Source organism: Brugia malayi, assembly GCF_000002995.4.
Source record: "Brugia malayi strain FR3 genome assembly, contig: Bm_v4_Chr4_scaffold_001, whole genome shotgun sequence".
Lineage (NCBI taxonomy): Eukaryota > Metazoa > Nematoda > Chromadorea > Rhabditida > Onchocercidae > Brugia > Brugia malayi.
This window is the reverse complement of record NW_025062478.1, coordinates 9,344,862-9,371,743: the sequence shown is the minus strand read 5'-3', so window position 1 is coordinate 9,371,743 and position 26,882 is coordinate 9,344,862. Positions and strand designations below refer to the sequence as shown.

General features: G+C 21.6%; 3 protein-coding genes across 4 annotated transcripts; 2 read left to right on the top strand and 1 right to left on the bottom strand.

The window, feature by feature from the left end:
• Window positions 1-240: 240 nt before the first annotated feature.
• Window positions 241-4,438, top strand: Bm17781 (Uncharacterized protein; the record flags this gene model as incomplete). Of its 2 annotated transcripts, XM_043082230.1 has the most annotated exons (7): window positions 241-347; window positions 856-881; window positions 1,317-1,410; window positions 1,679-1,748; window positions 3,002-3,331; window positions 3,970-4,056; window positions 4,418-4,438. In XM_043082230.1, 7 exons carry the CDS (start codon window positions 241-243, stop codon window positions 4,436-4,438), a joined length of 735 nt encoding a protein of 244 aa, XP_042938164.1. The 2 variants fall into 2 exon arrangements, with proteins under 2 accessions (XP_042938164.1, XP_042938165.1); XM_043082231.1 differs by lacking the exon at window positions 4,418-4,438 and having other exon boundaries at window positions 3,970-4,071.
• A 2,274-nt stretch (window positions 4,439-6,712) lies between these two features.
• Bm17780 (Uncharacterized protein) lies at window positions 6,713-7,776 on the bottom strand (the record flags this gene model as incomplete). Its single annotated transcript, XM_043082229.1, has 3 exons — window positions 6,713-7,024; window positions 7,409-7,505; window positions 7,688-7,776. 3 exons carry the CDS (start codon window positions 7,774-7,776, stop codon window positions 6,713-6,715), a joined length of 498 nt encoding a protein of 165 aa, XP_042938163.1.
• An 8,866-nt stretch (window positions 7,777-16,642) lies between these two features.
• Bma-mms-19 (Uncharacterized protein) lies at window positions 16,643-24,608 on the top strand (the record flags this gene model as incomplete). Its single annotated transcript, XM_043082228.1, has 23 exons — window positions 16,643-16,764; window positions 16,883-16,989; window positions 17,083-17,168; window positions 17,547-17,694; window positions 18,018-18,140; window positions 18,298-18,383; window positions 18,569-18,736; window positions 18,969-19,148; window positions 19,351-19,396; window positions 19,567-19,710; window positions 19,838-19,936; window positions 20,109-20,203; window positions 20,337-20,440; window positions 20,669-20,760; window positions 20,940-21,041; window positions 21,263-21,461; window positions 21,686-21,779; window positions 21,884-22,126; window positions 22,282-22,480; window positions 23,162-23,259; window positions 23,362-23,541; window positions 23,757-23,920; window positions 24,587-24,608. 23 exons carry the CDS (start codon window positions 16,643-16,645, stop codon window positions 24,606-24,608), a joined length of 2,901 nt encoding a protein of 966 aa, XP_042938162.1.
• Window positions 24,609-26,882: the final 2,274 nt, after the last annotated feature.

Sequence of the window (26,882 nt, the reverse complement as noted above, 5' to 3'; positions counted from 1 at the left end):
GAATTAATCAAATTTGTTTTTTAATTTAGTAAATTATAATTTGATATGAAATTTTAATTGATATACCATTATATCATTATTATATTTTTTTCTTTTTTATTCTTTTATTATTAAATTATATTTTTTTGATTCTTAAATTTCTATTACTATTTTTTAATTTTATTATTACTTTTATTTTATTATTATTATTTTTATTATTAATTTTTTATTTTTAATGTTTATTATTATTAAACGTAAGTAATGGCAATATCAATTATACCAACAAAACCAAAACGATATTATTTACCGTTATCATTATCATTTGATGATACCGATTGTCGCTACAAACGATGGCAGTATAATATCAGGTAATGATTATAGTAATATTGATAATTAAAAAATAATTAGTATAAAATATTATATAAGTACATAATTTATAATTTAATATATAATTAAACACAAGGTATTTTATAATTAAATATAAATTTTCTTAGTATAAATTTTACTTAGTAAACATATAAAATTTTAACAATAAAATTAATGAAATTAATTAATTACATTAATTAACAATATTTGTACTTTTAATTTATGCACTTAAATTTTTTTTTTATGTTTATATTATGTAATGTAGAATTATTAAAATTGAAATTTTAATTTAACAATTTTTTAGATAAATTTTTTATTTTCCTTTTAATTGAAAAAAAAAAAAATTATATAAACATGTGTTATTTAGTATTGCTATGCTTTTTGAAATATTTATCAAAATTAAAATAACATTTGTAGGTAAGCAAAAATTAAATTAGTAATAATTAGCAACAATTGAAATTCATTTTTTTAATTAAACTTTTAATTAACAAAAAAAAATTTCTTTTTCAGCCAATCACTACGAAGAACAAATATTAGTAAGGTTTATATTTTCATTTTTGCTTTATTTTTAATATTGAAATTAAAAGGAAAAAAATTATTTACTTATAAAATATTTATTATTTAAAAAAACTGTGAATTTCAAACAATTTTCATCTTTTTAAAAATTTAATCATTTAAAGATTAGTGTGAAACAAAAAATGAAAAATTATACCGAAAAAGTATGAATGCAATTTTGAACTCATTGTTTTATGGAATATTTATTAAAATATAAGAATTGAAAAAAAATTTTAGTAATGATTTTCAGATTCTTTTTTTAAACTTAATGTTAACTCAATTAATTTGTTTTTAGCTCATTGTTTTATGGAATAATTATTGAAATATAAGAATTGAAAAAAAAATTAATAAAGAATTTCAGATTTTGTTTAAACTTAATTTTAACTCAATTAATTTATTTAATTATGATATTTTAGATAATTTACAATATTTTGATGCTGAATTATTCGTACATACCATAATACATCAACCAGATGCTATGCCTATGCAACAATCTTTTATCAAAAATCAGTATGTTAATTTGTTATCACAAAAAATTATTATCATTATCATGCTTAAAGTTTTTATCAGTGATAATAATACATTTGTAATTTTATCTTTACAGTTGTTTTCTTTTTTTCATATTAAAATTTTTTGTTTATTGATTATTCCTTACATTTTAATTAATTTATAATTATTTTGAAAAATTATAAATTATTAGAAAAAGAAAGAAAAAACACAGAAATTGTTGATTAGAGGAAAAAAAAATTTTTTTTAAAAAAAAAAAAAATATATTTAGATTGAAACAAGTAGAATGTATTTCAAAGCAAATGTCATCACAACAGTTATCAAAACATTCTCCACAATTGGTGAAATTTTACTTTGAAAAAAAAAATTAAAAAATTGTTTAGTTAAATAAGAAAACAAGAGAGAGAGAAAGAGAGAGAGAGAGAGATTAAAAAAAGAGAAATCATTTGTCATCTATTATATTTACACAAAAAATTTTTGTCATAATTTTTCTTTCTTTATTTATCTTCTTTTTCTTTCAATTGTAAATTTTTTTTTTTTTTTTTTGTAAAAATATAAATGTTTAAACAAATTTGTTTAAAAAGCTAACAAATAATTGTTAGAATTATGTGATAAATTAAACGAATAATTTAATAAAAAAATTTATTATTACTACAACAAATCTTTCATTATTATTATTCGTTATTATTATTAAAGTATTTCATTATTACTATTAAGTTATTTCATTATTATTATTCGTTATTATTATTAAAGTATTTCATTATTACTATTAAGTTATTTCATTATTATTATTCGTTATTATTATTAAAGTATTTCATTATTACTATTAAGTTATTTCATTATTATTATTCGTTATTATTATTAAAGTATTTCATTATTACTATTAAGTTATTTCATTATTATTATTCGTTATTATTATTAAAGTATTTCATTATTACTATTAAGTTATTTCATTATTATTATTCGTTATTATTATTAAAGTATTTCATTATTACTATTAAGTTATTTCATTATTATTATTAAGTATTTCATTATTACTATTAAGTATTTCAATATTACTATTAAGTGTTTCGATATTACTACTGAGTATTCCAATATTACTATTAAGTATTTCAATATTTCTATTAAAGTATTTCATTATTACTATTTGTTATTACTATTAAGTATTTCATTATTACTATTAAACTATTTCGTTTTACTGTTAAGCATTTAATTCTACTATTAAAGTATTTCATTATTACTATTTGTTATTGCTATTAAGTATTTCATTATTACCATTTGTTATTACTATTAAGTATTTCATTATTACTATTAAACTATTTCGTTTTACTGTTAAGCATTTAATTCTACTATTAAAGTATTTCATTATTACTATTTGTTATTTATTGCTATTAAGTATTTCATTATTACCATTTGTTATTACTATTAAGTATTTCATTATTACTATTAAACTATTTCGTTTTACTGTTAAGCATTTAATTCTACTATTAAAGTATTTCATTATTACTATTTGTTATTACTATTAAGTATTTGATTATTTTATTATAATACTATTAGCATTTCAATCATTTTTTTTCTTTTTGTTTATTTTTAGGCACTAACACAATGCAATGGCGAACAAATATTTCAAAAATGCTACAATGAACGATCAAAAAATATAAATTCGAAGAAATTTTCGAAAATTTTCCCAACAACAAAGCACAACAATAATAACAATAATAATAATTTATTATCAATACGAAATGAAATTGATGCGAACAATGCGATTAATCTGATCGATCAAAATTACAATATGAATTTAGGAATAAAATTATTAGCAAATGCATCACATTCTAATCGTTTAAATACTGAACAACGTCTTAAAACAACGTTTATTACATCAGCCGAAAAAATGAAACATATTTTTTATCGAAATACAAAAATGGTATGTAAATTTAAAACTTATTTAAATTTATACATAATCAAATGTTTATTATTATTATTAATGTTGTTATTGTTTATAAATGAATTGAATGTTTATTAAAATTCAAAAAAAAAAAAAAATGGTATTTAAATTTGTATACCTTAATGTTTTTATTCTTTAAAAATGAATTAACAAATAAAATTTATTGAAATACTGAAATTATTATATTTTTGGATTCATTTTTTTAAATGAACTTTTAAAACAAATAATTTATAAATTATTGATTAATACACAATATAGTAAATATTATTATTTTTTAAAGTAATGCATAAATATTAAACTTTAGAAACAACAGAATAAATTAATGCTAATCAAATTTTATTAATATTGCAATATTTAATAATAAATAAGTTTTTATAAGTTTTTTTTTTTTAATTTCATATTGGCAGTTTTAAATTTTTAGCAAAAATTTTTTTATTCTTTTTTTTCATATATTTTCTTTTTTTTTATTTCATATATTTTAATTCATTTACTTTTAATTCTTAATTACAATTTTTTCTTATTTTTAAAAATATATTCGTAAAATTTTGTTATAATACTTTGAAAATTGATATTTTTAAGTTTTAAATTTTAACAAAATGTCTTTTTTTTAATTTTAGATTGAAAATCCGGCAACATCAAAGGGTCATAAATATATTCAAAAATTACAACATCCAATGAAGTATTTTACTGATGAAGATAGTGATGTAAGCTACATTTAATTGAAAAAGGTTGGAATTATAAATTTTAAAAAAAATTATTATAAAAAAAAATTGCTGTAAAATAAAATTTTGTTAAAAATTTTTTTGAATTTTGAGAAAATTTCTTTGCGAATTTTTTTTTTGTTTAATTAAACTGAAATTTAGTTATTGCATTTAGATTTAATAATAAAAATAAATTAATATAATAAAGAATTACTTTACTGATTGACACATTTATTTATTTCATTAATTTTTAACGTTTTTTGTGTTTTTAATTCTTTTCGAATTTTTCTTTTCTTTTTGAATTATCACTCATAATTTCTTTAAATTCCATTAATATTAATATCATTTTTTTTTTTTTTTTAAGGTTTTCAAATTGATATCGTAAAGAAATGAAAGAAAAAAAAGAAAAATAATCGAGAAAAGAAAAAAGCAATTCCAATAATCAATTTCGATTATTTTATTTCCTATTTTCCTCATGTTTACTAGTTTTTTCTTTACTATCAATAAATTTCCTTTGTTTTGTTTTCGTTTTTGCTTTTTTGCTTATTTTCTTTGCATCATTCTTCATATTAAATTAATTATCAGAATTATTTAATTACTATTAATTTCATTTTTTCATTTCCTATAGAATAATATTAAATTTTTATTGCTATATAATGAAAATTAATAAATCAATTAGTATTACTTCTACTATATTATTCTAAAATTATTTCACAAAAAATTTGATTGTATTTTTTTTTTTTTTTGATAGTTTTTATCTTATTGTTTGTTTTATTATTATTATTATCGTTGTTTAAATATTTTGAATTCAATTTATCTATGAATGCAATTTCAGTATTTGATCAATAATTTTTTGATTTGATGTTTTTTTTTTTTAAATTTTTTGAATTATTTCAATTTTTTTCGTCCTCTTTGTTTAAAGAAATAAACTATTCTACAATATATCGTACAGAAAATAAACAATTAAAATAAAACTATGCAAACTATTAGTTAAATTTTCAACTTTAATTATATTAAAATTTGAAATAAAACGTTTTCGTTTTTTAAAATTTTCCAAAATTGTCATTTTTAAAGATGACAATGAGAATTGTCACACTTTTATAATAGTACCTTAATAGTTTTATAAGATTCACTTATTAAAGATAAATAATTTATCGAAAAAAAAGAAGGAAAAACAAACCTATCACATTAATCGATTGAAATTGCAATATTTATATTTTAATTTATAATTTAATTAAAATTATTTTGAATGCAAAAATATATTAAATTAAATCCAACGTATGATGTTGACAATATCATTATAATTTATATGAATTTATTCCTTTTTAGTTAAGAATTAATTAAATTCAATTATTAAATATTAAGTAACGAAATGGTATTCGGTAATTAATTTAGGTAATTAATTCAATTTGAAAGAATTTTTTTTGATGAAAAAAGAAAACATTCTTATTTAGCAATATCAAATTGGATTAATCACTTGTTTTTTCTTTTTCTGAAATGAATTAAATGAAATGGACTAAATCAGAAATATTTAATCAATTTCAATTTCAAATTAATCAATTTAATTTAATGATACAACTAAAATTATATGGCATATAGCTTAACAATTTTTTGTTCTTTTTTTTGAAAATTAATGCTATATTTACATTGTTTATGGATTATTGCTAATAATAAATAATTTGAAAATTTTTAAAAAATTTAGAAAAAAAATTTGGAAAAATACGAAGCAATTTTAGATAAGAATGCATAAAAATTTTAAATGTTTTGCAATAAAAAATTCAAAATGATATAAAAAAAAAGGAAAAAAAAAGAATGTAATTCTATGACATCAATTTCTCTATTTCATATTTTATTTTAATTTAATTTTAGATTTTTATTTGTGACTATTCTAATTTTTATTTTTATTATTACTATCAGTGTTAATAATTGAAACAATTATTACTCAAAAATTTTTTTTATTCAATTAGAACAAAATAAATTAATTGCTAATAGCACTGAAAGAACAATGATTAGAAATAATGAAAATATTATTTGTAAAAAAACAAAAACTTTAAAATGGTTGACAAATGCATAATTATAATGTGACATTAAATAGAAAATTAAATATTAAATATAAAAAATTCTTATATAAAAATAATTAAATATAAAAATAAAGCAAATAGTAAAGCCATTATAATGAAATAATAAAATAAATTATTCAAGAAAAAAAGACAATGTTGAAATTTTAGATAAAGAAATAAATTTGGAACAAAAATAAATATTAAAATGAAATTAATAAATTTCAAAAATGAATAAAAAAAAAAAAAACAATGTGAACAGATTCTAATGATAAAATAAAAATAGCAAACAGAAGAATAAGATTATTAATTATTTTTAAAATAAATAAATACAAAGGAAAGAGAAATCAACAATTTAACTAATGTAAATAATCAGAGAAAAGATTTTAAAAAATTAAATACTATTTGTTTAATTTGTGTAAATGAATTTTTAAGTTTAAAAAGACAAAATTTGATAAACTAAATTAAATTGAACTAAAATATATGCAAATATAATTTTAAAATGCAATACAAAATCATTCAACAAAACAATAAATCAAATTAAAGATTAAGAAAACAAAATTATCATTAATGATAGGTAATATTTGATAATTTATAAAATTTTATACTTTTGATTGTGTAAGCAAATTATTATCACTATTATCATGATTATCATTACTATTATTATTGCTATTATCACTATTATCGTGATTGTTATTACTATTATTATTACTATTATCATTATTACAATTATTACTATTATTTGTAGTAGCATTATTTGATTGTTTTTGCGCAATTCGATTTTGCCAATATAAGGCGCTTTTGTCAGCTTTTTCCTTTCGTCGAATGAGCTCAATTTTATATCTTTCATTTTCTTCAATGCGTAAATTCATTTCATTTAATTCTTTTCTCATTAATTTTTCTTGTATTTTACACTGAAATTACGATTATTTATTTAAAAATATAATAAATTGAAAAAAAAAGAAGAAATTTTTACAAATAATACTAAAAGTTTAAGAAAGAAAAAAAAAGAATTAACAAATAATACTAAATAATAATAATATTAATTAATTCTAAAAAATTTTTAGTAAAAAACAAAAAAAATTAATTTAGCTCTATGATTGGCATTTTATTTGATAGTTACAATTAATTTTAATGAATAATTAAATAGCTAAAATTAAAAAAATTATTTAGCTTAAATTGAGAAAAAAAAATTTAGAGCAAAATGAAATTAAATGCATTTTCTAACATTTAAATAATTTAAAAAATATTGAAGAAAAAAAAAAATTTTCCTTTTTTTTTTTTTTTGAAACACTTACATATTTTATACGTTTCTTAAGTTGTTTACACTTCTTTTTTCCATTTTTTACTTCATTTTGTATTTGAACAAACATTTCACATTCCTTTGAAAATGGTCTAAAACAATTAAAATTATTTCAATTATTTCAAATAAACTATAAATTAAATCTAAAAAAAAAAAAAACATACCAAAATTATTAGTATAATAAGCAATTTATTAGCTTAAATTTTTGATAATAATTAAAAATTAATAAAACATATGAAAATTATTTGTTAAATATTATTTAAAATAAACTTACTGATAATCAATTTCACTAAAAAGCTCATCTTTTGCATCTTGCAACTGATCTGATAATGAATTGATAAGATTTTGCAGTGATTTAATCATTTCTTTTTGTTCAATGCATCTAAAAAAAGGAAAATACTTGATTTAAGCAAATTTTTTTTTCAAAATATATACTTAAAATGTTAAAAAAGACTTAAGTTCCTTTTTTTTAAAAAAGATGAAAGCTACAAAACTTAAATTAATTTCAAAACATTAACTAAATTTATAAAATGAATTCTAAATATTAAAAAAAAGAACCAACAAAAAGAAAAAGCATTTAAAGCTTAAGTAAAAAAAAAAAAAAATAAATGAAAATTTTTGAATTCATCAAACTAAATTAACAATAATATAAAAATTATTATACAAAATTCATTTTTAATTACAAAAATTCTATGACAAAAAAAAGAAAAAAAATTGAATAAAAATTAAAAAAAATTACTTATTATTCCAAAATTGTAATTCATTTTTCAGTTGTTCCTCAGCCGCTTGAAGTTCTTTGATAAATTTATCATTTTTCTTATCATTTTTACTACGAAAAAAATTTCGTAAAATAAATGACATAATTCTTGAAATGATTTCAATAAATACACAATTTGATAAGTGTTGAATTGCAATTAATCTAAAATTTAAACAATTTAAAAAAAAAAAAAAACTTTTGCAATAATATAGTATTATCTAAAAAATTAATTATAATTTATATCATTTTAAAATTTAAAGTAAAAACAAAACTTTTTTTTGAATTCCACAATTAATAGTATATTTTTCATTTTTTAATTTTACTCTATCAAATTTTGGTGAAAAAAAAGAAAATAAAGATTCAAATTTGGAAGGTGGAATAATAAGCATACCTGAATTAATCGACTAAACTGATAATTAGAGAAAGGACAGGTAAATGACAGGTAAAATGAAGAGTAATAATGAGTGATTTATAATCGTTTATGTATATATATGTTTTCTCAAAACAACTAATACCTGTGATACCTGTGACACTTATGAGATACCTATGAGATGACATGGGAAAGGTTGAGAATTTCCCAGGGATTAATTATGGGTTTTTTTTGATTGATTAAATTTCGACGAATAAACAAATGTAACATTTCAATTTGTTTTCTTTTTATCTTTTCGACATGGAAATTTGATTTTTCCTTTTTTTAAATGTTTGTTTACTTACATTTGTTTTCTTTTTGTCTTTTGGAAATGGAAATGTGAATTTTCTTTTTTTTTTTTCTTAAGTTTATTTGCTTAAATTTTTCTTTTTATCTTTTAGGTATGGAAATTTAAATTTTCTTTTTTTAAGTTTATTTACTCAAATTTGCTTTTCTTTTTGTCTTTTAGAAATAGAAATTTGAATTTTCTTTCTTTTTTCTTTTAATTTATTTAATTGAATATCCTTTGAATTTATTTAGTTATCTAATTGAATATTTTTTAAAATTTTAGGCATGAAAATTTGAATTTCCTTTTTTTTTGAAATTTCTAGATATTTTTTTTATAAAAAAATATAAAATTTACTATATTTTCCTTATCAAAAAGATAGTAGTAAAACATTTACCAGCAAAAATTTATATATGGAAAATAAATATATAAATAAAAATGATAATTATCATTGAAATTAATTTTTAAAAAAAAAAAAATATCTTAATGATAATGCAATTGTTCTATTTAAAGTAATGCTTTTTTAAAAAATAATTATTATAAATTTTTTTTTTTTTTTTTTGATCTTTTATAATTTTACATTAAAATATAAATTTCTAAAATCAAAAACAAAAAAAAATTTCAACTTTGTTTTCTTCTAATGACAAAATTTCAATTCATAAAGTGATGATCAGATGAAATTACCGCAATATGGGAAATATGAGAGTGCTTGGGAAGAGGTTGGGAAAAACCAGGGGAAGGTTATGGGAAAGAGAAATGTACATACATACATACATACATACATACATACATACATACATACATACATACATACATACATACATACATACATACATACACACACACACACATACACACATACACATACACATACACATACACATACAAACACACAGACACACACACGTGAACATGCGTAAACAAATTTTTTTTTTCATTTTTAGACTATAAAAGACATTTACCGCCTTTTATGTGACAAATGTCACACGAATTGTTCTGTTGGGAAAATTTTTTGTGAGAAAAAAGAATTCGAATACTTAAATTCGATTATTACCATTACTATTAGTACTTTTTGCATTTTTCATGCACATTAAATAAAATATATTTTAATTTTAAATGAAATAATTTCAATTTAATATACACAAAAATTTTAATTTAAACAATTTCAACTTGAATTGCACACATTAATTTTAACTCAAATAATTTCAGTTTGCGACAAACATCAATTTTAACTTGAATAATTTGCATAATAATTTTAAATTAAACAAATTTTATTTATCATTTTAAGTTTCAATTTTAAAATCAAATGTTTAAATTGAAAAATTGCATAAATTTCATATAGAAAGCTAGTGTTACTTACATCCAAGAATGAAATGTTATAATTTCATTTTGAATTATATTATTCGAAAGTAAATTATTCCAATTGTTAAAACATTTTTTAATTACGTAATTTATTAAATTTCAAAAAATTACACACAATTTAAAATTTTCAAAAAAAATATTGAATATTTTATACTTAAACATTACACTATTTTAAGCTTTATAATTCTTTTTTTTGCATTTTTTTTTTTCAAATTAAGCTTATTTGCATAATTGGTTTGTTTGTTTATTTGTTTACCTCTTTTTTCTGAAAAAAATTTTTGTTTTGAAAAATTAATTTATTCATTTTTGCATTTAACATTATTTCATTAGCAATATTAGCACAAAATCTTTGTAGCAATAAACATATTTAACATTAAACAAAGGAATAAATATTAATTTTGCTTAGAAAAAGTTAATTCATTTAAAAATTGATATTCATAAAGGCAAATTCGATTACATTAATAATAACATATAATTTTTGTTTTCTTTTTTTATATTTATTTTTTTTAATTTGATTTTTTAAAATTTTTGTTATTTCGTGAAATTATTTCCGGTGATATATAAGTTTTTTAATTACCCTTTTGTGGTCATTTTTTTTAATATAAAATTATTTAATATCTCAGTGATATTTACAAAATGTAAATTTAAAAATTCCAATTTTTTATTTATAAAATTATTTTTGTAACATAATGCTGATAAAATCAATTTTGCAATAATTTAAACCAACAGTTAATTTCTGATTTTTTTCTACTGATAACAATTTAATTATCAACTGACAACTTAATTGTTAAATAACACTGATAAGATCACCAAAAATTTTTTGATTTAATAATTACTTGAAAATTTTTATGAATTGTAAATCATTTCTGTTTAAGACAACTAATGTTTGTAGTAGGTAGAAATCACTTACGTAATAATTATTTACGATCACTTACGTGATATCTCTTTACTCATTTGCTTAATCTCAAATTTCTCGAATAAAAAATAAGAATAATGAAATCAAAAAAAGAAGCAAGAAACAAGTTTTGCATTTATTCTAAATGTACAAAACCGGAAAGCTCTTTTTTTTCATTCCTGAAATCATTTCAGGAATGTTTGAATAATACTAAATAAGATTAATTGAAAAACAAAAAAACAAATTTTTATTGTTTAATTTCAAGGAAAAAAAAAAAAGAAAATTATGCTTCTAAATTCATTCATTTTATCCTTTTTAAATATTTTCTAAATTTCCACCATAATTTGCATATTTAAAATTGCTCTGAATTATAGAATTTTAAATATTTTCATATTTTTTTTAAAAAAAAAGTTTAATTTAAGCATATTATCTTTTTTCAATGATATTTGATCGGTTTTTTTGTCGAAAATTGAATTATTATTTATCTATTTATTAAGATATTTTAAAATTGAATTATTTATTTATTTATTTTTAGCTATTTCAAAAAAAAAAATTTTATTTTTTGATACATTGAAAAGAACTAATTAGAATATATCTTATCAATTCAATTTTATCTTTCTTCGGTTATAATTTTAAAAGTGATAACTTATGATAATTATTTCTTTGTTTTCATTACTTTATAAAAAACATTTGTTTTTTCTAAACAACACTGTTACTTATCGAAAATCAGTTAAAATGTATTAAAATAACTTTGCTATAAATTACTTTTAATAAACTTTGATAAAGTATAATAATTACAAAGTTAAATTGTATGTTGTCGATTGTTATAAATTTTGCAACAAATTTTGTATTAATACATAATTTTCAGGCGCAAAAAGCAAATATTGCATAAAGCCAATGATTCTATATTGAAAGACGCATACATATGAAAAGTTTGATCTATTTTAATAATAATAATTGATATTATCATGATTATAATGATAATAATTACCGCCATAATCGTGATTTCTGGAAATTAAAACTAATAACAATAGTTATTATTGCAAATACAACGAATAAACTAATGTTGTGACCAATAATAATTGTTTTAATTATTATATTACAATTGTTTATATTAATTATTATATTACAAACGTAACTAATATTATTATTATCATTATTATTATTATCATTATAAATACAACTATTACCAATACATATATTTCTGAAATGTAATTTAAATTAAATTTCAATTTTGTTTAAATGAACTTTTTATTTTTGTAATATTTTAACTCAAATACTAATTTCTATGTTCAATGTGATTTGTAAAATTAGAATTTGATATTCTCAATTTTAACCTTTTTTTAAATAAATTATTATAGTTTATTTGATAATTATCGTATTATCAATTATTTCGATCAAATTGGTATTTGGCTTAAAATGTTATCAAGGTGTTACAACAGAATATTTTCATTCACCAATTTCATTCAAAATTAAAACTTGTCAAGTGGGAAATTTTTGTATTAAATATCATCATGTTGATTTTAGATATGTAAGCACTTTATTTTTTTTCACTTATTTCTTTTTTAAAAAATGTAATCAAATTAAAGAATGGAAAAATTGAACTTATAATATTCGTTTATAATTATTTTATAATCTTATTAATTTCTTTTTAAATATAAATTTAAATTAATGAAATTTAAAAAAAATTAGTAAAAGTTTTTGCGATTAGCAAGCATTAAGCAAATAAATTCTTAGACAATCATATCAAAAATATTTTGTTACTTCCAATTTTAATTTATTCAATTCTTCTTTGATTTACTTAATTATTTTATATGCTATTCATAAATTATTTTCGCATGCATTAGTTCATATTCACAATTGCATCCTATCACATTCACTTTTGCTTGCACTAAAATTGCATCCTATTCACAATTTGCGTGCACTAAAGTTGCACGCTATTCACTTTTGCTTGCATAAAATATTTCATTTTGCATGCACTAAAATTGCATCCTATTCACAATTTGCGTGCACTAAAGTTGCACGCTATTCACTTTTGCTTGCACTAAAGTTGCACGCTATTCACTTTGCGTGCACTAAAGTTGCACGCTATTCACTTTTGCTTGCACTAAAGTTGCACGCTATTCACTTTTGCTTGCACTAAAATTGCACGCTATTCACTTTTGCATGCACTAAAATTGCATCCTATTCACAATTTGCGTGCACTAAAGTTGCACGCTATTCACTTTTGCTTGCACTAAAATTGCACGCTATTCACTTTTGCATGCACTAAAATTGCATCCTATTCACAATTTGCGTGCACTAAAGTTGCACGCTATTCACAAATTATTTTTGCATGCTATCAGCATTTTTACGAAATTTTATCAGAATTGCAGCAATTTAGTTAAATTTATTCCAACCATACAATAATAATGCTAATAATAATAAATGAATACTAAAGAGTATTAATAATTTTTTCTAAGTATTATTTATCCCATTAAAAATCCCACTAATCATTCCCGGTTACTCTCATAGATAAGAGTAATTATCAACTGACTTGTTTTTCTTTCTTTTTTTTTCTTTTTCTAAAAAATTATATTTAATAATACTAATAATTTGCAAAATTTTATTTTTTTTTTTTTTCATTTCAGCGACAATCATTCACTATCAAATCTTGTGATGATAGTGGAATTTGTATGGTAATATATTTTTTTTTTAATAATTCCTTTTTTTTTTTCGAAATTTGTGTGATAATTTGTTATAATAAATTACATTTATCATTTCAATAGTTTTTAGTTTTTTTTTTTTTAATTTTTTTTAAAGCTCATATCATTTAACTTTAAAATTTTTTTTTTTTAAATAAGTTTTTTTCCTTCTTTTCTTCCACACAAAACTGATATTTTTTTTTCTTTTTTTGTAAAAGAATTTAAAATGCTATATTAGGTTATTTTAATGATTCTAAGTTCTTTGTTTTTTTTTTTTTTTTTTAAATTCAATATTTTTATAATTTAATTTTTAATAATAGGATGAAAGTTGTGCTGTTGGTTCTGTTGCTGCAAAATTTATGGGTTATATGAGAGGACCGTTGGTAAATATTTGGGATTGTTGTTGCAAGCAAATGTTATGCAATTGTGCAACTTTTTTTATTTTTAATCAATCAACTATTCTTGTAAAATTTATCATTCTTATATTATTATATATTCAATAATAATATATTTTATTTAATTCATAATTTTTTTATGAATTCAATAAAAGTTGAAATTAAATTGTTGAAATTTTCCTCTTTTCTTTTTTTAGACTTAATTTTTATTTATGTATTTTTTGATTTTAATTGTTAGAAAAAATTTTATTCTTATAGTATAAATTATATGTCATAAATATTGATATTATCTATGAAATCAATCGAAATTACGCGAGAATAGAAATAATAATTTGATCAAATTTAAAGAGGAAAAAGAAGTAGAAAGATATATTGGATGCAATTGTACAATGATTATTTAGGATTGAATAAGACTTAAATTCAAATTTAGATATCACACTAATATTATGCATTTAAAAGTTTCACTATTATTTATTTATTATTATTATTATTATGTAGTAGTAGTAGTATTGTTATTATTATTATATTTTATTATCATTAACCAAATTCAGTGATTGTTATTCCCAATCGTTGATTATTTCTTCTTTCATAAAACCTATTTACTGATTCCCTTTTTTTTGAAATCTATATTTGATCCTTTGTGCCATCATTTTCCCTTTATGGCGTAACATACGTTACTTTCCCATTGTGCAATTTAATCGTATCTAATCATTGTGACGTAATCTACGATGAACTTTGTATTATAACGTTATCTATCAATTCTGACGTAATCTACGGTACTTTTTCTATTATTAATTGATCCATCAATTCTAACGTGATCTACGTTATTTTTGTATTATAAAATGATCTATTAATTCCGACGTAATCTACTATACTTTTTCTATTATGACGTAATCTACGATATTTTCTTATTATGACGTGATCTGTCTGCTCTGACGTAATCTACGTTACTGTTCCATTTTTATGTAATCTATAGCACTACATTTTGACGTCTATTCCGATGTGATACAGTAATATTCTTTCTACTATAACGTTATCTATAACACATATGCGCAACCATATGCGCTCATTAATACGTTATGGCGCATTTTGACATGCATGTAAACTAAGCACTATTGTTTATTCATCATTTTTCTCTTTTTTTTTGAAATTATTATTATATATTGGTATTGCTAATAAATGCTAGCATACTTTTTTTTTACGTAAATATTTACATTTATTTATTGTTTTCCTTTATATATACTTTAAATTATGCATTTATTATTATAATAATATATTTGGTGTTAAATATTTTAATCGAATAAAGATATATATTCTCGTTTCAAAAAAAAATTACTTAAATTATTTATGCATCTATTATTAATACATCTAAAATATCCTTTATATCAATTGCTAAAATATTCAATTAAATCTTAGTTTTTGGCCAAAAAAAGAGGAAGAAAAATGTGATATCCTTTAAAAAATAAAAAAAGACATTAAATACATATGGAATATTAAAAAAAAGCAAATTCTAAAGGGTCGAAAAATTTTAACCTGAAATTTCTACAAGTCTACGTTGTTTACTTTTTGTTTTGAAACAAAAATATTGCGCAATTGTCGCATGCAACAACATTAGCGGGACAATTTAGTGGACATCAGCAGTCGGTGAAGCGATGGATTTTGTAATTAATGGTGGGGTGTTTGTGAAAGGTCAAAGGGTATTCTGCTCAAGTAAAGTAAGTAATAGTAAGATTATTTTGTGATACAATAATAATAGCATTATGAGAAAAAATTGTTGATTAGTTATTAGGAGTATGAGATCAAAGGTTATTGATTGAAATATGTGAAAAATTTTCTTATCTAACATTCCAGTAATTAGTTGGTATAATTTATGTGTAATTATTGATTGCTTAAAGTGATTATGTTTTAATTTGTAGAATAGCTATGTAAATTATACAATTATGATAGGATGAATGGCTTTATGATTCATTTGTAATAATTATTTATGATTGACAGATAGGAAAATTTATTAGATTATTGTATGAATTAATTTGTTTTCTTTTTTTTTTTTTTTTTTTTTTAGATTTTTGATTTCAACTGTAGGGTAGAATTTATTGATTAGATTGATTATGGTTTAGGATTGAAAGAACGAAAATTTAAAACAATAAATGCTATCAGTGATGATCTTTTCAGCCTTTCATTTGCTGAAAGATTTAGGAATATTTTATAAAATTATAAGTTTGGAATATATCTTATGAATCAGTTGTGTATATTATTATTGAATTTGAAATTTGATACTTTTAGATTTTATAAAGATATTGGACATATTAAAAATTTGTAAATAAGCGATTTATTAATTTAGATATGCAACTAATATTATTCTTTTGCAGCGATCGTTTTAGTTTCTCAAATTTTGTTTCCAAAATGAATGATCGTTTAATTTTTTCAGTTTTATTTTCGAGATGAATGAGGACAAAGAAACGATAGCAGAAGTTGATGATGACTTATGTTTTGTTAATCAGTGGGTAGATAAATTATCTCATGGGAAATCTTTCACTTTACGCGTATTTGTCGAATCATTTCAGTAAGTTTTCCACTCATCTCTTTTTTTATTATTTCAAAATTATGATTTAATTATTAGGAATACATTTTAAGTAAGTTCTATTAATGAATTTTTATCAAATTTTTTTTTCTTCTTTCAGATCTGAAATGAAATCTAACAATCGTGAAAAACGAGAAAATGGATTAAAACGAATTTGTTTAGTGATAAGTAAACTTCCACAAAATTATCCATGGGAGTTACCTCATGGTCGGTATTTTCTTTATAACAAAATTACAGAGTTTGTTTAATTCAATAATTCTCATTCACTTCTTTTATACCCCTAATTTTAACTTCTTTCAGTGGAATTACTCATGAATTTCTTCCTAATGAATTATAGTATTTTTGATACTCCGAACTTTTTTATACTAACAGTTCTGAAGAAACTGGTAAGTTTTTGTTTACTAATATATTTGATTCCATATTTAATGACCATGAATTTTCATCACTTCGTTAAATGCCATTGCTCAAGAAAGCATATATAACTGTTAATTTAATAGATTTATTGATTTAAAAGTTGCAGATGATCATTTACTACAGTTAAATATTTCGAGTTTTACATTTGCTTATTGATTTTATTATCACTTAATGATGTGATGGATATTGATTTTGTGAACCTAAGAATTATGTTCACTATAATTAAGATTTATGTATGTGTTGGAAACTTGAATAACTTCTATTTTGAAATTTTAATTAATTGTTTAGTAATTTGTGTTTATTTCAGTGATTAATCTATTTAAGAAATTAATGCAGATTTTCTCTTTCAGCTAATGATTAATTTACGTGTGAAAAGTAGTAGCATTGATTCTCTTGTTGACACTTTATTTCGTCAAGGGCAAGTGCAAACTTGTGCCCAGAGGGAGCGATTCGTATTTTATCAAATTTTAGATCTATTACTTAACAAATACTCTAAAGGTTAGAGAAATTTATCTGCTAACTTTTACAAATTTTTAGATCTAAATTGTTACATATCATACTTTTCTCTTGAATTATTTTCTTAAAAATTTGACTGTTTTTTTAAAATATGTTTGTACTATTGAACTGTTGCATACATTCGAAAAAGAAAAAAAGAAAAGAAAGAAACGAAAATTCTTTCTCAAACATTTTTGGCATATTTAAACATTTTAAATTATATTAAATACGTATTGCCCTAATAAAAGATAAGGTGAAATTACTTTATATTTCCTAATCTTCTCTCTAAATTTGAAAATATTACAATTATTATGTGATTTTTTCAGAACTCTCGACGAATACATACTTTATTTCCTACTTTATGTCGTCTATATCCGGAGAACGAGATCCTCGATGTCTCATTCTTGTTTTTCGTCTTTTTTGCACTTTCTTCAAACATTTTAATTCTGGTGAGTAACTTCTGAGAATAATTTATTTTCGAAAGTTTATATATCAATTTTGTCGAACAATTATTAGTGAAGTGATATGCTGTTCTGAATGGTTAGGTGGAATAAATTGTGTTATCTTATTTAATTGCTTTTTCTTTTATGATTTTGACAATTTCAGGAGATTTTCAAAGAAATTTGCTTGATCTTTATGCGAGTGACTTGTTTGATATCATCGCTTGCTATTATCCTATTGAATTTAATCATGTCAGTAATGTTTTTTTTTTTCTTTTTTTTAAATTCTGTGTTTTAATTTTATTCGATTAATCAATGAATATAACACTGCAGCTATTATATTCATTGCTATATTCATTGTTATCCTGATAAATTGTATTATACCTTTATATTGACATCATTTTATAACTACAACTGAATTTTTTTTTGTTTTTTAGAATTCAAGGGAGCGAACAGAAATTACCAGGGAATTGTTGGTTAGTGGATGTGAAAGTTGTTTACTTGCCGATGAAGAATTTGCACCCTTTGTTTTTGAATTGATTATTGAAAAACTTCTAGATAGTGAATATTCGACGGATACAAAATTGGAAATTTGCTCATTTTTGGTATAGTATTATTGTCTTATATTTGATAATTTGGTTAATTTCTAGAATTTTATTGGTTTAAATGATGTACATTTATATTATAAAGGTATCAATTTCCGGAAAGCTTCCAAACGATCTATGCTTTTTTTTTTTTTTTTTTTTTGAAAACCTGAATTTTTAACTGTTCTTTTTGATCGTTTTGATATACTTTCTTGATTTGAAACTCGATTCTTCAATAATCATAATTTTGTAGGCCAAGGCATGTGCATTTTTTCCTTGTTATCAGCTCATTGATCACATTGGTCAATTGTGTGCAGGTATTAGATCAGTTCTATTCAATTTCCCAAATGATACACGTGATGATTATATGCCAGAATCAATCACTGCTGCTGTTTCTTCAATAATAAAAGCTTTCGATAGAAGCAATATTAAGGTATCAATTTTGTGATTTTTGTTTACGTGAAGGATATTTTTAACTTTGTTCAATATATATCTAATCTTCCCATAAATACTTTTCTTTTATCATTATTTTTGGGAACATTTTATCATAGCTTTTGTTTATTGTGCAAAATAATTATTTCTCCTTTTCCTCTTCCTTAGGAGATCGTAAATTATTGCACTGTATATATTTTCAGGATAAAAGACAACACATTGAAAGTATATGTCATGAATTTATTGAAAGTAAGACTTTTAAGTTTTCCTTGAATGTTTTTTTTTTAAAAAAAAATCAATGATTAATTATGCTTTATGTTTATATGAATTCAGCATAAAGGCAGAGCTTATTGCATTAAATAGTCCATTTTTCAATTAGTTATTTACTATTATTTTATTAAACATTTTGCTGTTTGCAGAGGGTGAAATGTTTGTGCTACAAACTGAATTAGGTCTAACAGGTCGGCTTTTAGCATTTTTTGAGATTTTACTAAGATCTAGCGAATTATGTTCCACCGTTATTTTCGAGAGCGTTTTCTCATGGCTGCTGTCATTATGCAAAGGTAATAATTGTTTCTATTTAATAATTTTTCATTTTCGCTTGTTTCAGAAATAATGATTTTCATGTTCCTTTTCTTCTCTGTTTTTTTCAAAAATTTTTGTGAATTTGGCTTCATTCGAGATTTTTAGGTGATACGGCAAGTTCTAGTGCTAATAAATATGAAATTGTTAATAGCGGTTTGAGGTTTTTGTGTCACTGGATTGATGTAGCTGATGATTCTAAGCAAGGTATGTTTTTAGAAATATAAAAACGATTTTAATTAAATGTGTGGTGATTTTTGGCCATTGGCTTGATCCTTTTTTAAATTTTACCTGGTTTGAAGCTCAGTTTTTGTTGTGGTATCTGTTGAAGTATAACTTTGTTTAAATATCTTTTGTCTTCAAATCAAAAATCTTTTAGTTGCACTCCTTCGGAAGTACCATAGTTCATTTATTGAAATGCTTGACAAATATGATCGTGAGATCGCTCAGCTTGCACGTTATAAATTACTGGAGGTTCATATATTTAATTCTTTGTTACAATTGCTATTATATTAACTTTATGAAAATGTTTTCTGTATCTCTTGATTTCTGTCATTTAATTATATAAAAAGGATTGAAATAGTTAAATTGTTTCAATAAATTTCAGGTTTGTATTAAGTTGGATGTGCATACGAATGGATTGTTGGAGAAGTGCAAAGTTTTCCTGCGAAAAAGTTTTGATACTATTTGCAGTGAGAATAAGGAATTAAGGTAAAAGAAATAAGTGTATTGTTGTATTATTTAATTTTTCTTATGCGCAAGACTCGTTTATATATGGAATTCAAAAAAAAAAAAATCTATTCAATGAAATGATGATGATGAAAAGTAAAGAAGCTATTGAAATTGAAAAAAAAATTATGATTTATTCCAAATTAAAATTTCTTCCAAATACATTTTTTAATCTTTAACATATAAATTGAATTGTTTCATTTTTTGCAGGAATAGCTGTCTGATGTTTGTCTATGCTTTTGCATCATCTAAATGGACCATCCTAAAAGATTTGTTTGTAAACGAAATTGGCAATAATAAAGGTTGTGTAATTTTTTTTCTTGCTCTTGATATTTCTTTAATTGTTGATTAATTACCTATTATCATTTTTTAAAAATTTTTTGGATATTTACTAGTCTATTATTATTTTATATTTGATAGCAAACTTTCACAATTTCAAACTATGCAAAAAAAAAAACTCAAAATTGTTTCGATTTTCTAGAAATATTTCCTCTAACACCATTGCTTTGGTCTATTATTCATGACATAGATAGTCTTCATTTTGCTGTATCTTATCTTGGAACATTGTTTCCGACAACATCAGGTATGAAATATTTTCATATGTATTTTTGGATCATTTTTCAAATTTAAAGTTTTTTTTTGAAAAAATGAATTTCTTCTTTTTATCAACTTAGACGCTCTTAAAATGGTCAAGAATGTGTCCTAGTTTCTGTCAACTTGCTATTCCAAAAATTCTTTTATATTTGGTTTCCATTAATTTCTCAATCGTTTACTTTTCAGTTTGTTGATTTTTCGTAATTTTAGCTTGCTCAAATGATCTTCAAGAAATTTTCATTGAAATATTCAACAAAAACAGATCAGGAAGCATCACATTACACGAAACATTATTGAGTCAAACTTTAAATTGCTTCTTTGTAAGGCTTGAACTTCATATGGGATCAGAAAAAGATGTAGAAGCAGAATCGAAATTATTGCAACAAATTGGACTAATAATTAGTAATGGGTAATTTATATTTTCGTATTAGGATCAGCTTGCTAAGATCTTGATCTATAAGTTGTCAAGAATTTCATATATTAAAATTAGTGTAAATTTTCTGGAGGTCAATGTTAAAACGGTGCACAGTTATTTCAACATCATCAGGTGCAATTTTTCTCATTTTGAATATAAACTATATAAGATTTCTGACTTTTTTTTAGGTTTCAAAAAAGAATATTCCCTAATTTCAGAACACATCTGGATGGCCTTTGTTTGATTCGGGAAAAGTTGAAATATTGTCCAAGTTTATTACCAGGCTTATATCTATACATTATCCAATCTCCGGTGAGAATTACTTGTAATATTTTTCATTGAACTTTTAAATAAAAAGTTATTTGCATCATTTAAAAAGATTGTTTATAAGTGTAACAAAATTCTCTAATTTTTAGTATAACGATGAACTTCTGAAGCTATTAACGCAATTGGATTCTGTAGATGGTAATCTAATTTGGTATAAAACATTGATTATGGCTGCATTGGTTAACAAATCTCCAAATTATATCGAAACGCTTAAGCATATGGAGAAAATAGCGCAAAGTTTTGATTTTTTGGATAGTTTCAAATGTAGGACTCGGTTATGTGTCGCGCTTCTTTTGACTGATCGTCCTGAAGGATCTACATATTTTACCGCAGTAATAATTATTATCAATTGTTATTTTTGTTACTAACAACTAAATGTTAACATGTTGGATGCTATTAATATTTCCTAGAGGTTTCAAGTGGTTATAAGGAACATTTGAATGAGTAAATTCATTTCAATTTATAGGAATAACTTTTATTATTGCAGCTTCTACGTGATCTCGTTCAATACTTTGATTCCGAAAATATCACTGTGTTAAAAGAAACTTTAGTAGATATGTTAACTTTTAATACTTGCTACTCCGATCCGATAAAATGCAAGTATCAAACAACATTTTTGTGGCAACAACGACTCTTTTGTCAGTTGATTCCTATCTATGTTCAATATTTCAATGATTTAAGCAAAGGTAATATACATTCTTAATTTTTTAGTTAATTATGCATCGATCTGATGGCTATAATTTGTGATATCAGTTGCCATATCTTTTTGTTTAATTTTTGCAGTGGTTGTGTGACTGTAAATAGGAGAGTAGATTTGTTTTTTTTTTTTTTTTTTTTTTGTGACAAATTACTTCTGATCCTCTATGAATTTTATGAAATCTATCTTGTTTTACACTTGAAGAAAACAGTTGTTAATTATTTCTATAAAAAAAGCATCTTGATAAGATTCTTTTTTTATAGAAATAATTGTGATTAGTGATATTAAAACTTTATTAGCTTACATTTCCACTATTTATGTGACATTAGAAAAATGTATTACTTAGTAGTTTTTAGGATTGAATTTATGTTAAAGAAATGTTGAAGATTCAAAAAAACTTACGGCTTACATCTGAGACTATAACAGATTTAAGCGTTGGAAAAAAGGAAAACAATGAAATTAAATGAGTGGTTTAAATGATTTAAATAAAATAATCATTGCGATCTGTGCCTATATTGATAACTACAAACTTTATCAGTAGTTGTGTTCTTAAAATTAAGCGATAATTTCGATAATTGTTTTATTAAAGCGACATCTCGAGCAGAGGTTGCTTTTAATTAATTCATATCTAATCGATAATCAGATTTTTGAATTATTTCGGAAATTTCAGAATCTCAAAATAAACGGATTGTTTTGTATCCTTTATTAGCACCGCTTTTTGCGCTTGCTGCATCATCAACAGCTATCATGAATGATAAATATGTGGAGGTATTATTTTGAAATTTTAATTTTCTCAAATTTAACCAACTTTCCAAACACTATTATTAAAATGTAGATGCCTTATTGATAATAAAGAAATTTTATTTTCAGTTATTGCCCATACTTTGTGCTGCTTTGGATACATCAGGATTGGATTTGTGCGCAGAAGGACAGATTATTACAGGTTTAGCAGCATTATTGAAAAATGCAACAGCTGAACAATTGGGTCATGATTTCTTGTTGAAAGTGCTACCACGATTGCAACATTATCTTGAGCATAACACGAATATGGTTTATTTTATTTTATTAAATTTAATGAATTTTGTAAAAATTTTCAAAAAATATAATTTTGTAAAACAGAATTTGTAAAAAGACTTTTTTTGATGATAACAGAATACGAAACTTTACGAATCCTAAAGATTATTTAGGAATGTTCTTAACTGTTGATAAAATTTTCAATAAATTTAAATTGACTTCTCGATTCTTTTTTTTTTTTTTTTTTGCAGATGGTTCAGTTGGCAACACTTGAATGTTTAAAGTTAATAGCACAAAAATGGTCTTCTGAAGCATTACTTCCATTTTATGGTCCTATTGTTCGTAGTTTAATCAAAATTTCCGGATCTCAGAAGCGGATTGTTCGAACAGCAGTTGCAAATGTCCGAAATTTATGGTAACTTTTTGACATTTCCTTTTTTTTTTGGTAATTAATCTTTCAACAACTAAACTATTCTTAGCGTCATATGTCAGCCCCAGTTAACATAAAATCATGATATAAAGAGCGATCTAATATCTATGCTAACAGCCAGAATACATATAATCGAAATAAATAAAACAGTTTTAAAAAAAAAAACTATGATAATAAAGAAAAATGAAGAAAACGTTATTTACGAGACCAAAATTCCAAATTGATTATTTTCATATCTTTAACAAAGTTCAAATTTCTGCCATGTGTTTGATAAGATTTGATGCATTGAATTGATTTAGCATTCGACATTCAAATTATAGTTTTGAAAATGTGTTAGATAAAGTCATTGTTATTTGATTTGTTGAGAGTTTTGTTTAATATTTTTATTTGTAAACTTTTTACTTTTGCCTCTTTATCCGTTTGTTTTATCTGCTACGAGAATTATCTCGACAAATTATCATTTTGAACATATTTAACGAAATGATATGTTGAAGAATTTCAAAATCTAAAAAGTTAGATCAGTGATCACTGTTAACTTCTAGAAGTGTTATCTAGAATAGTTAATCATCTATTCGATATATTTGTTTATCAAAGCACTCAAGTCATAATTTTAAACTAAAAAAAAAAAAAAAAAAAAATATTTTTTTGCAGGGAATTGCTACCAACGAAGTAGCACTCTAGTGATAATGAAGAATTGATTTCAAATATGTGAAATCTGTCCTATTCGATACATTTGTTACATGTTTGTATATTTTGATTTGAAAACAATAAAGAAATATTTTTGATTTGAAATTAGCATATTTGTTTTATTTATTCACATACACATATAATTTTTTATTTTATTTATTATTCCATAACTACTGTAAATTTTATGAAGTATTATTAAAAGTACTAAATTGAAGGCATTATTGATAGGTAATTGGATAAATTAATTATTTAGACATGAATAAAATGTAGAAATAAAAAAAAAAAAAAGGAAAAAAATCAATAAAGAAAAGAAAATAATTTCATTAAAAGAAATTACTAGCAAATAAGAAGAGAAAAGGAAAAAAAAAAACAAAAGTATAAAGTCTAAAAAATCTAAAAATGATAAAACTAAGAGAAAAAGAAATGTACTATTTTCTATTGCAGCAATAATAATAATTCACTCTTTTAGGGCAACAATTTGCAAATATAAACTGTTATGATTGACATTCCAATAGACTTTCATATATTTTCAACTGGATAAAATGATGAATTCGATGATAACTATATTTGCTTTTAAACTTATCCAATGGGAATTTTTCCATAAATTATTGAAGAACAAAAGTGGAAAATATACATACACAATTTAAATATTCATTGGAAATTACTGCAGTTTCTTTTGCTAAATCTTCATCATTTTCTACTAATATTTGCTTAAATCATTTGGGAATTAAATGTTCAAAAATTTTAGATTAGATGAAATTAAAAAGTGTGTGAATGTAAAAATTGTATGAAGTGTCAACATTTTAAATTTAAATTTATAAATTTAAATTTTTTTTTTCTTCTTACAGTTTATTTCTTCATTATATGCTTTTAACAAAAATGAAATAATCCATTGTTTAGCATAAATTATTTGCTAATCTTTTATTTTTTTATTAAAGTTCTTCTTTTTGGTTTTCTGCAAATTATTTAAAAAAATTTTGTTTTGAAAAGAAAAAAGGTAAAATTTAATAATTTGTATTAGTTATGAAAATATTTTTTAAATCTTTTATTTTAAACTTTCTCTCTTACTTTTTATTTCCAACTTTTATAATTATTTATTAAATACTAATAATTCTATATATAAATTGCTCAGTATTCTTCTCTCTCCCTTTCTTTTTTTAAAATTCAAAATATTGAAATTATAAAATTTTTCTCATTTTTTTCTTTAACAAAAACTTTTCCATTTTCTCTTCATTTCAATATGTAATTAATTTGATTGAAAAAAAATTTTTCCAAATACTTTAGCTATTTCATTTATGTTTTTTGTTTCGCATTTTTTTATCTTTTGTTTTTCCATCCTATCTACTTCAATCCTAAAATACTTTAAAATATACTTTTAAAAAGAATTTATATTAATTTTAATTTAATTTTTACTAAAGAAAAAAAAGAACAGTGTTGGTATACAATAATAATAATATAATAAATGTATTAATTATACTTTTTGTGCAATCTCTCTAAAAAACAAAAAAGACAGAAATGCTAGAAATGGCAACAAAGGTTGAACTTTTCCATCTCTTCACCCTCTCTCTCTCCCTCTCCCCCTCTCTCTCTCTCTCTCTCTCTCTCTCTCTTTCTCTTAGCATCATTAAAAAGGGTGTTATTATTTGCTGAAGCGTAAGAAGAAATAATCGTTCATTGCTGGTGTATTTTTCTTCCTTATTTCAATTTCACATTTATTAAGCCAAGCTAACCATAATATTTTCTTTTAGGCCTTATATATATACAAGATTTAAAAATATATTTATTCATTTATTTTTATTTTTATTTTATTTATTTATTTATTTAACTTGTTTATTTATTTAATTTGTTTATTTATATCACTAATTTATTTTGTTTTATTTATTTATTGTATTCATTTCTTTTATTTGTTTAGTTGTTTTATTTATTTACTTATTTACTCATTTATTTTATCTGTTTATTTTATTTTATCTATTTGTTTCATTTATTTATTTATTTGCTTATTTATTCATTTGTCAATTCTCTTTGTTTATTTATTTTATTTATTCATTTTTTTTTATTTATATTCACCTTTAATAATCGTTTTTTTTCTTCATTATATTTGAAATTATTGAAATAATCAAAGGTAAATAGTAACACATGTAATCATCAAATACAATATTCAATATTTATATATTTTTTTTTCTTGCAAGTTTTCATTTATTAAATTTTAATTTTACTTAAAAATTATGCAAAACAAAAAAAAATTTCCATTTTTAAATTT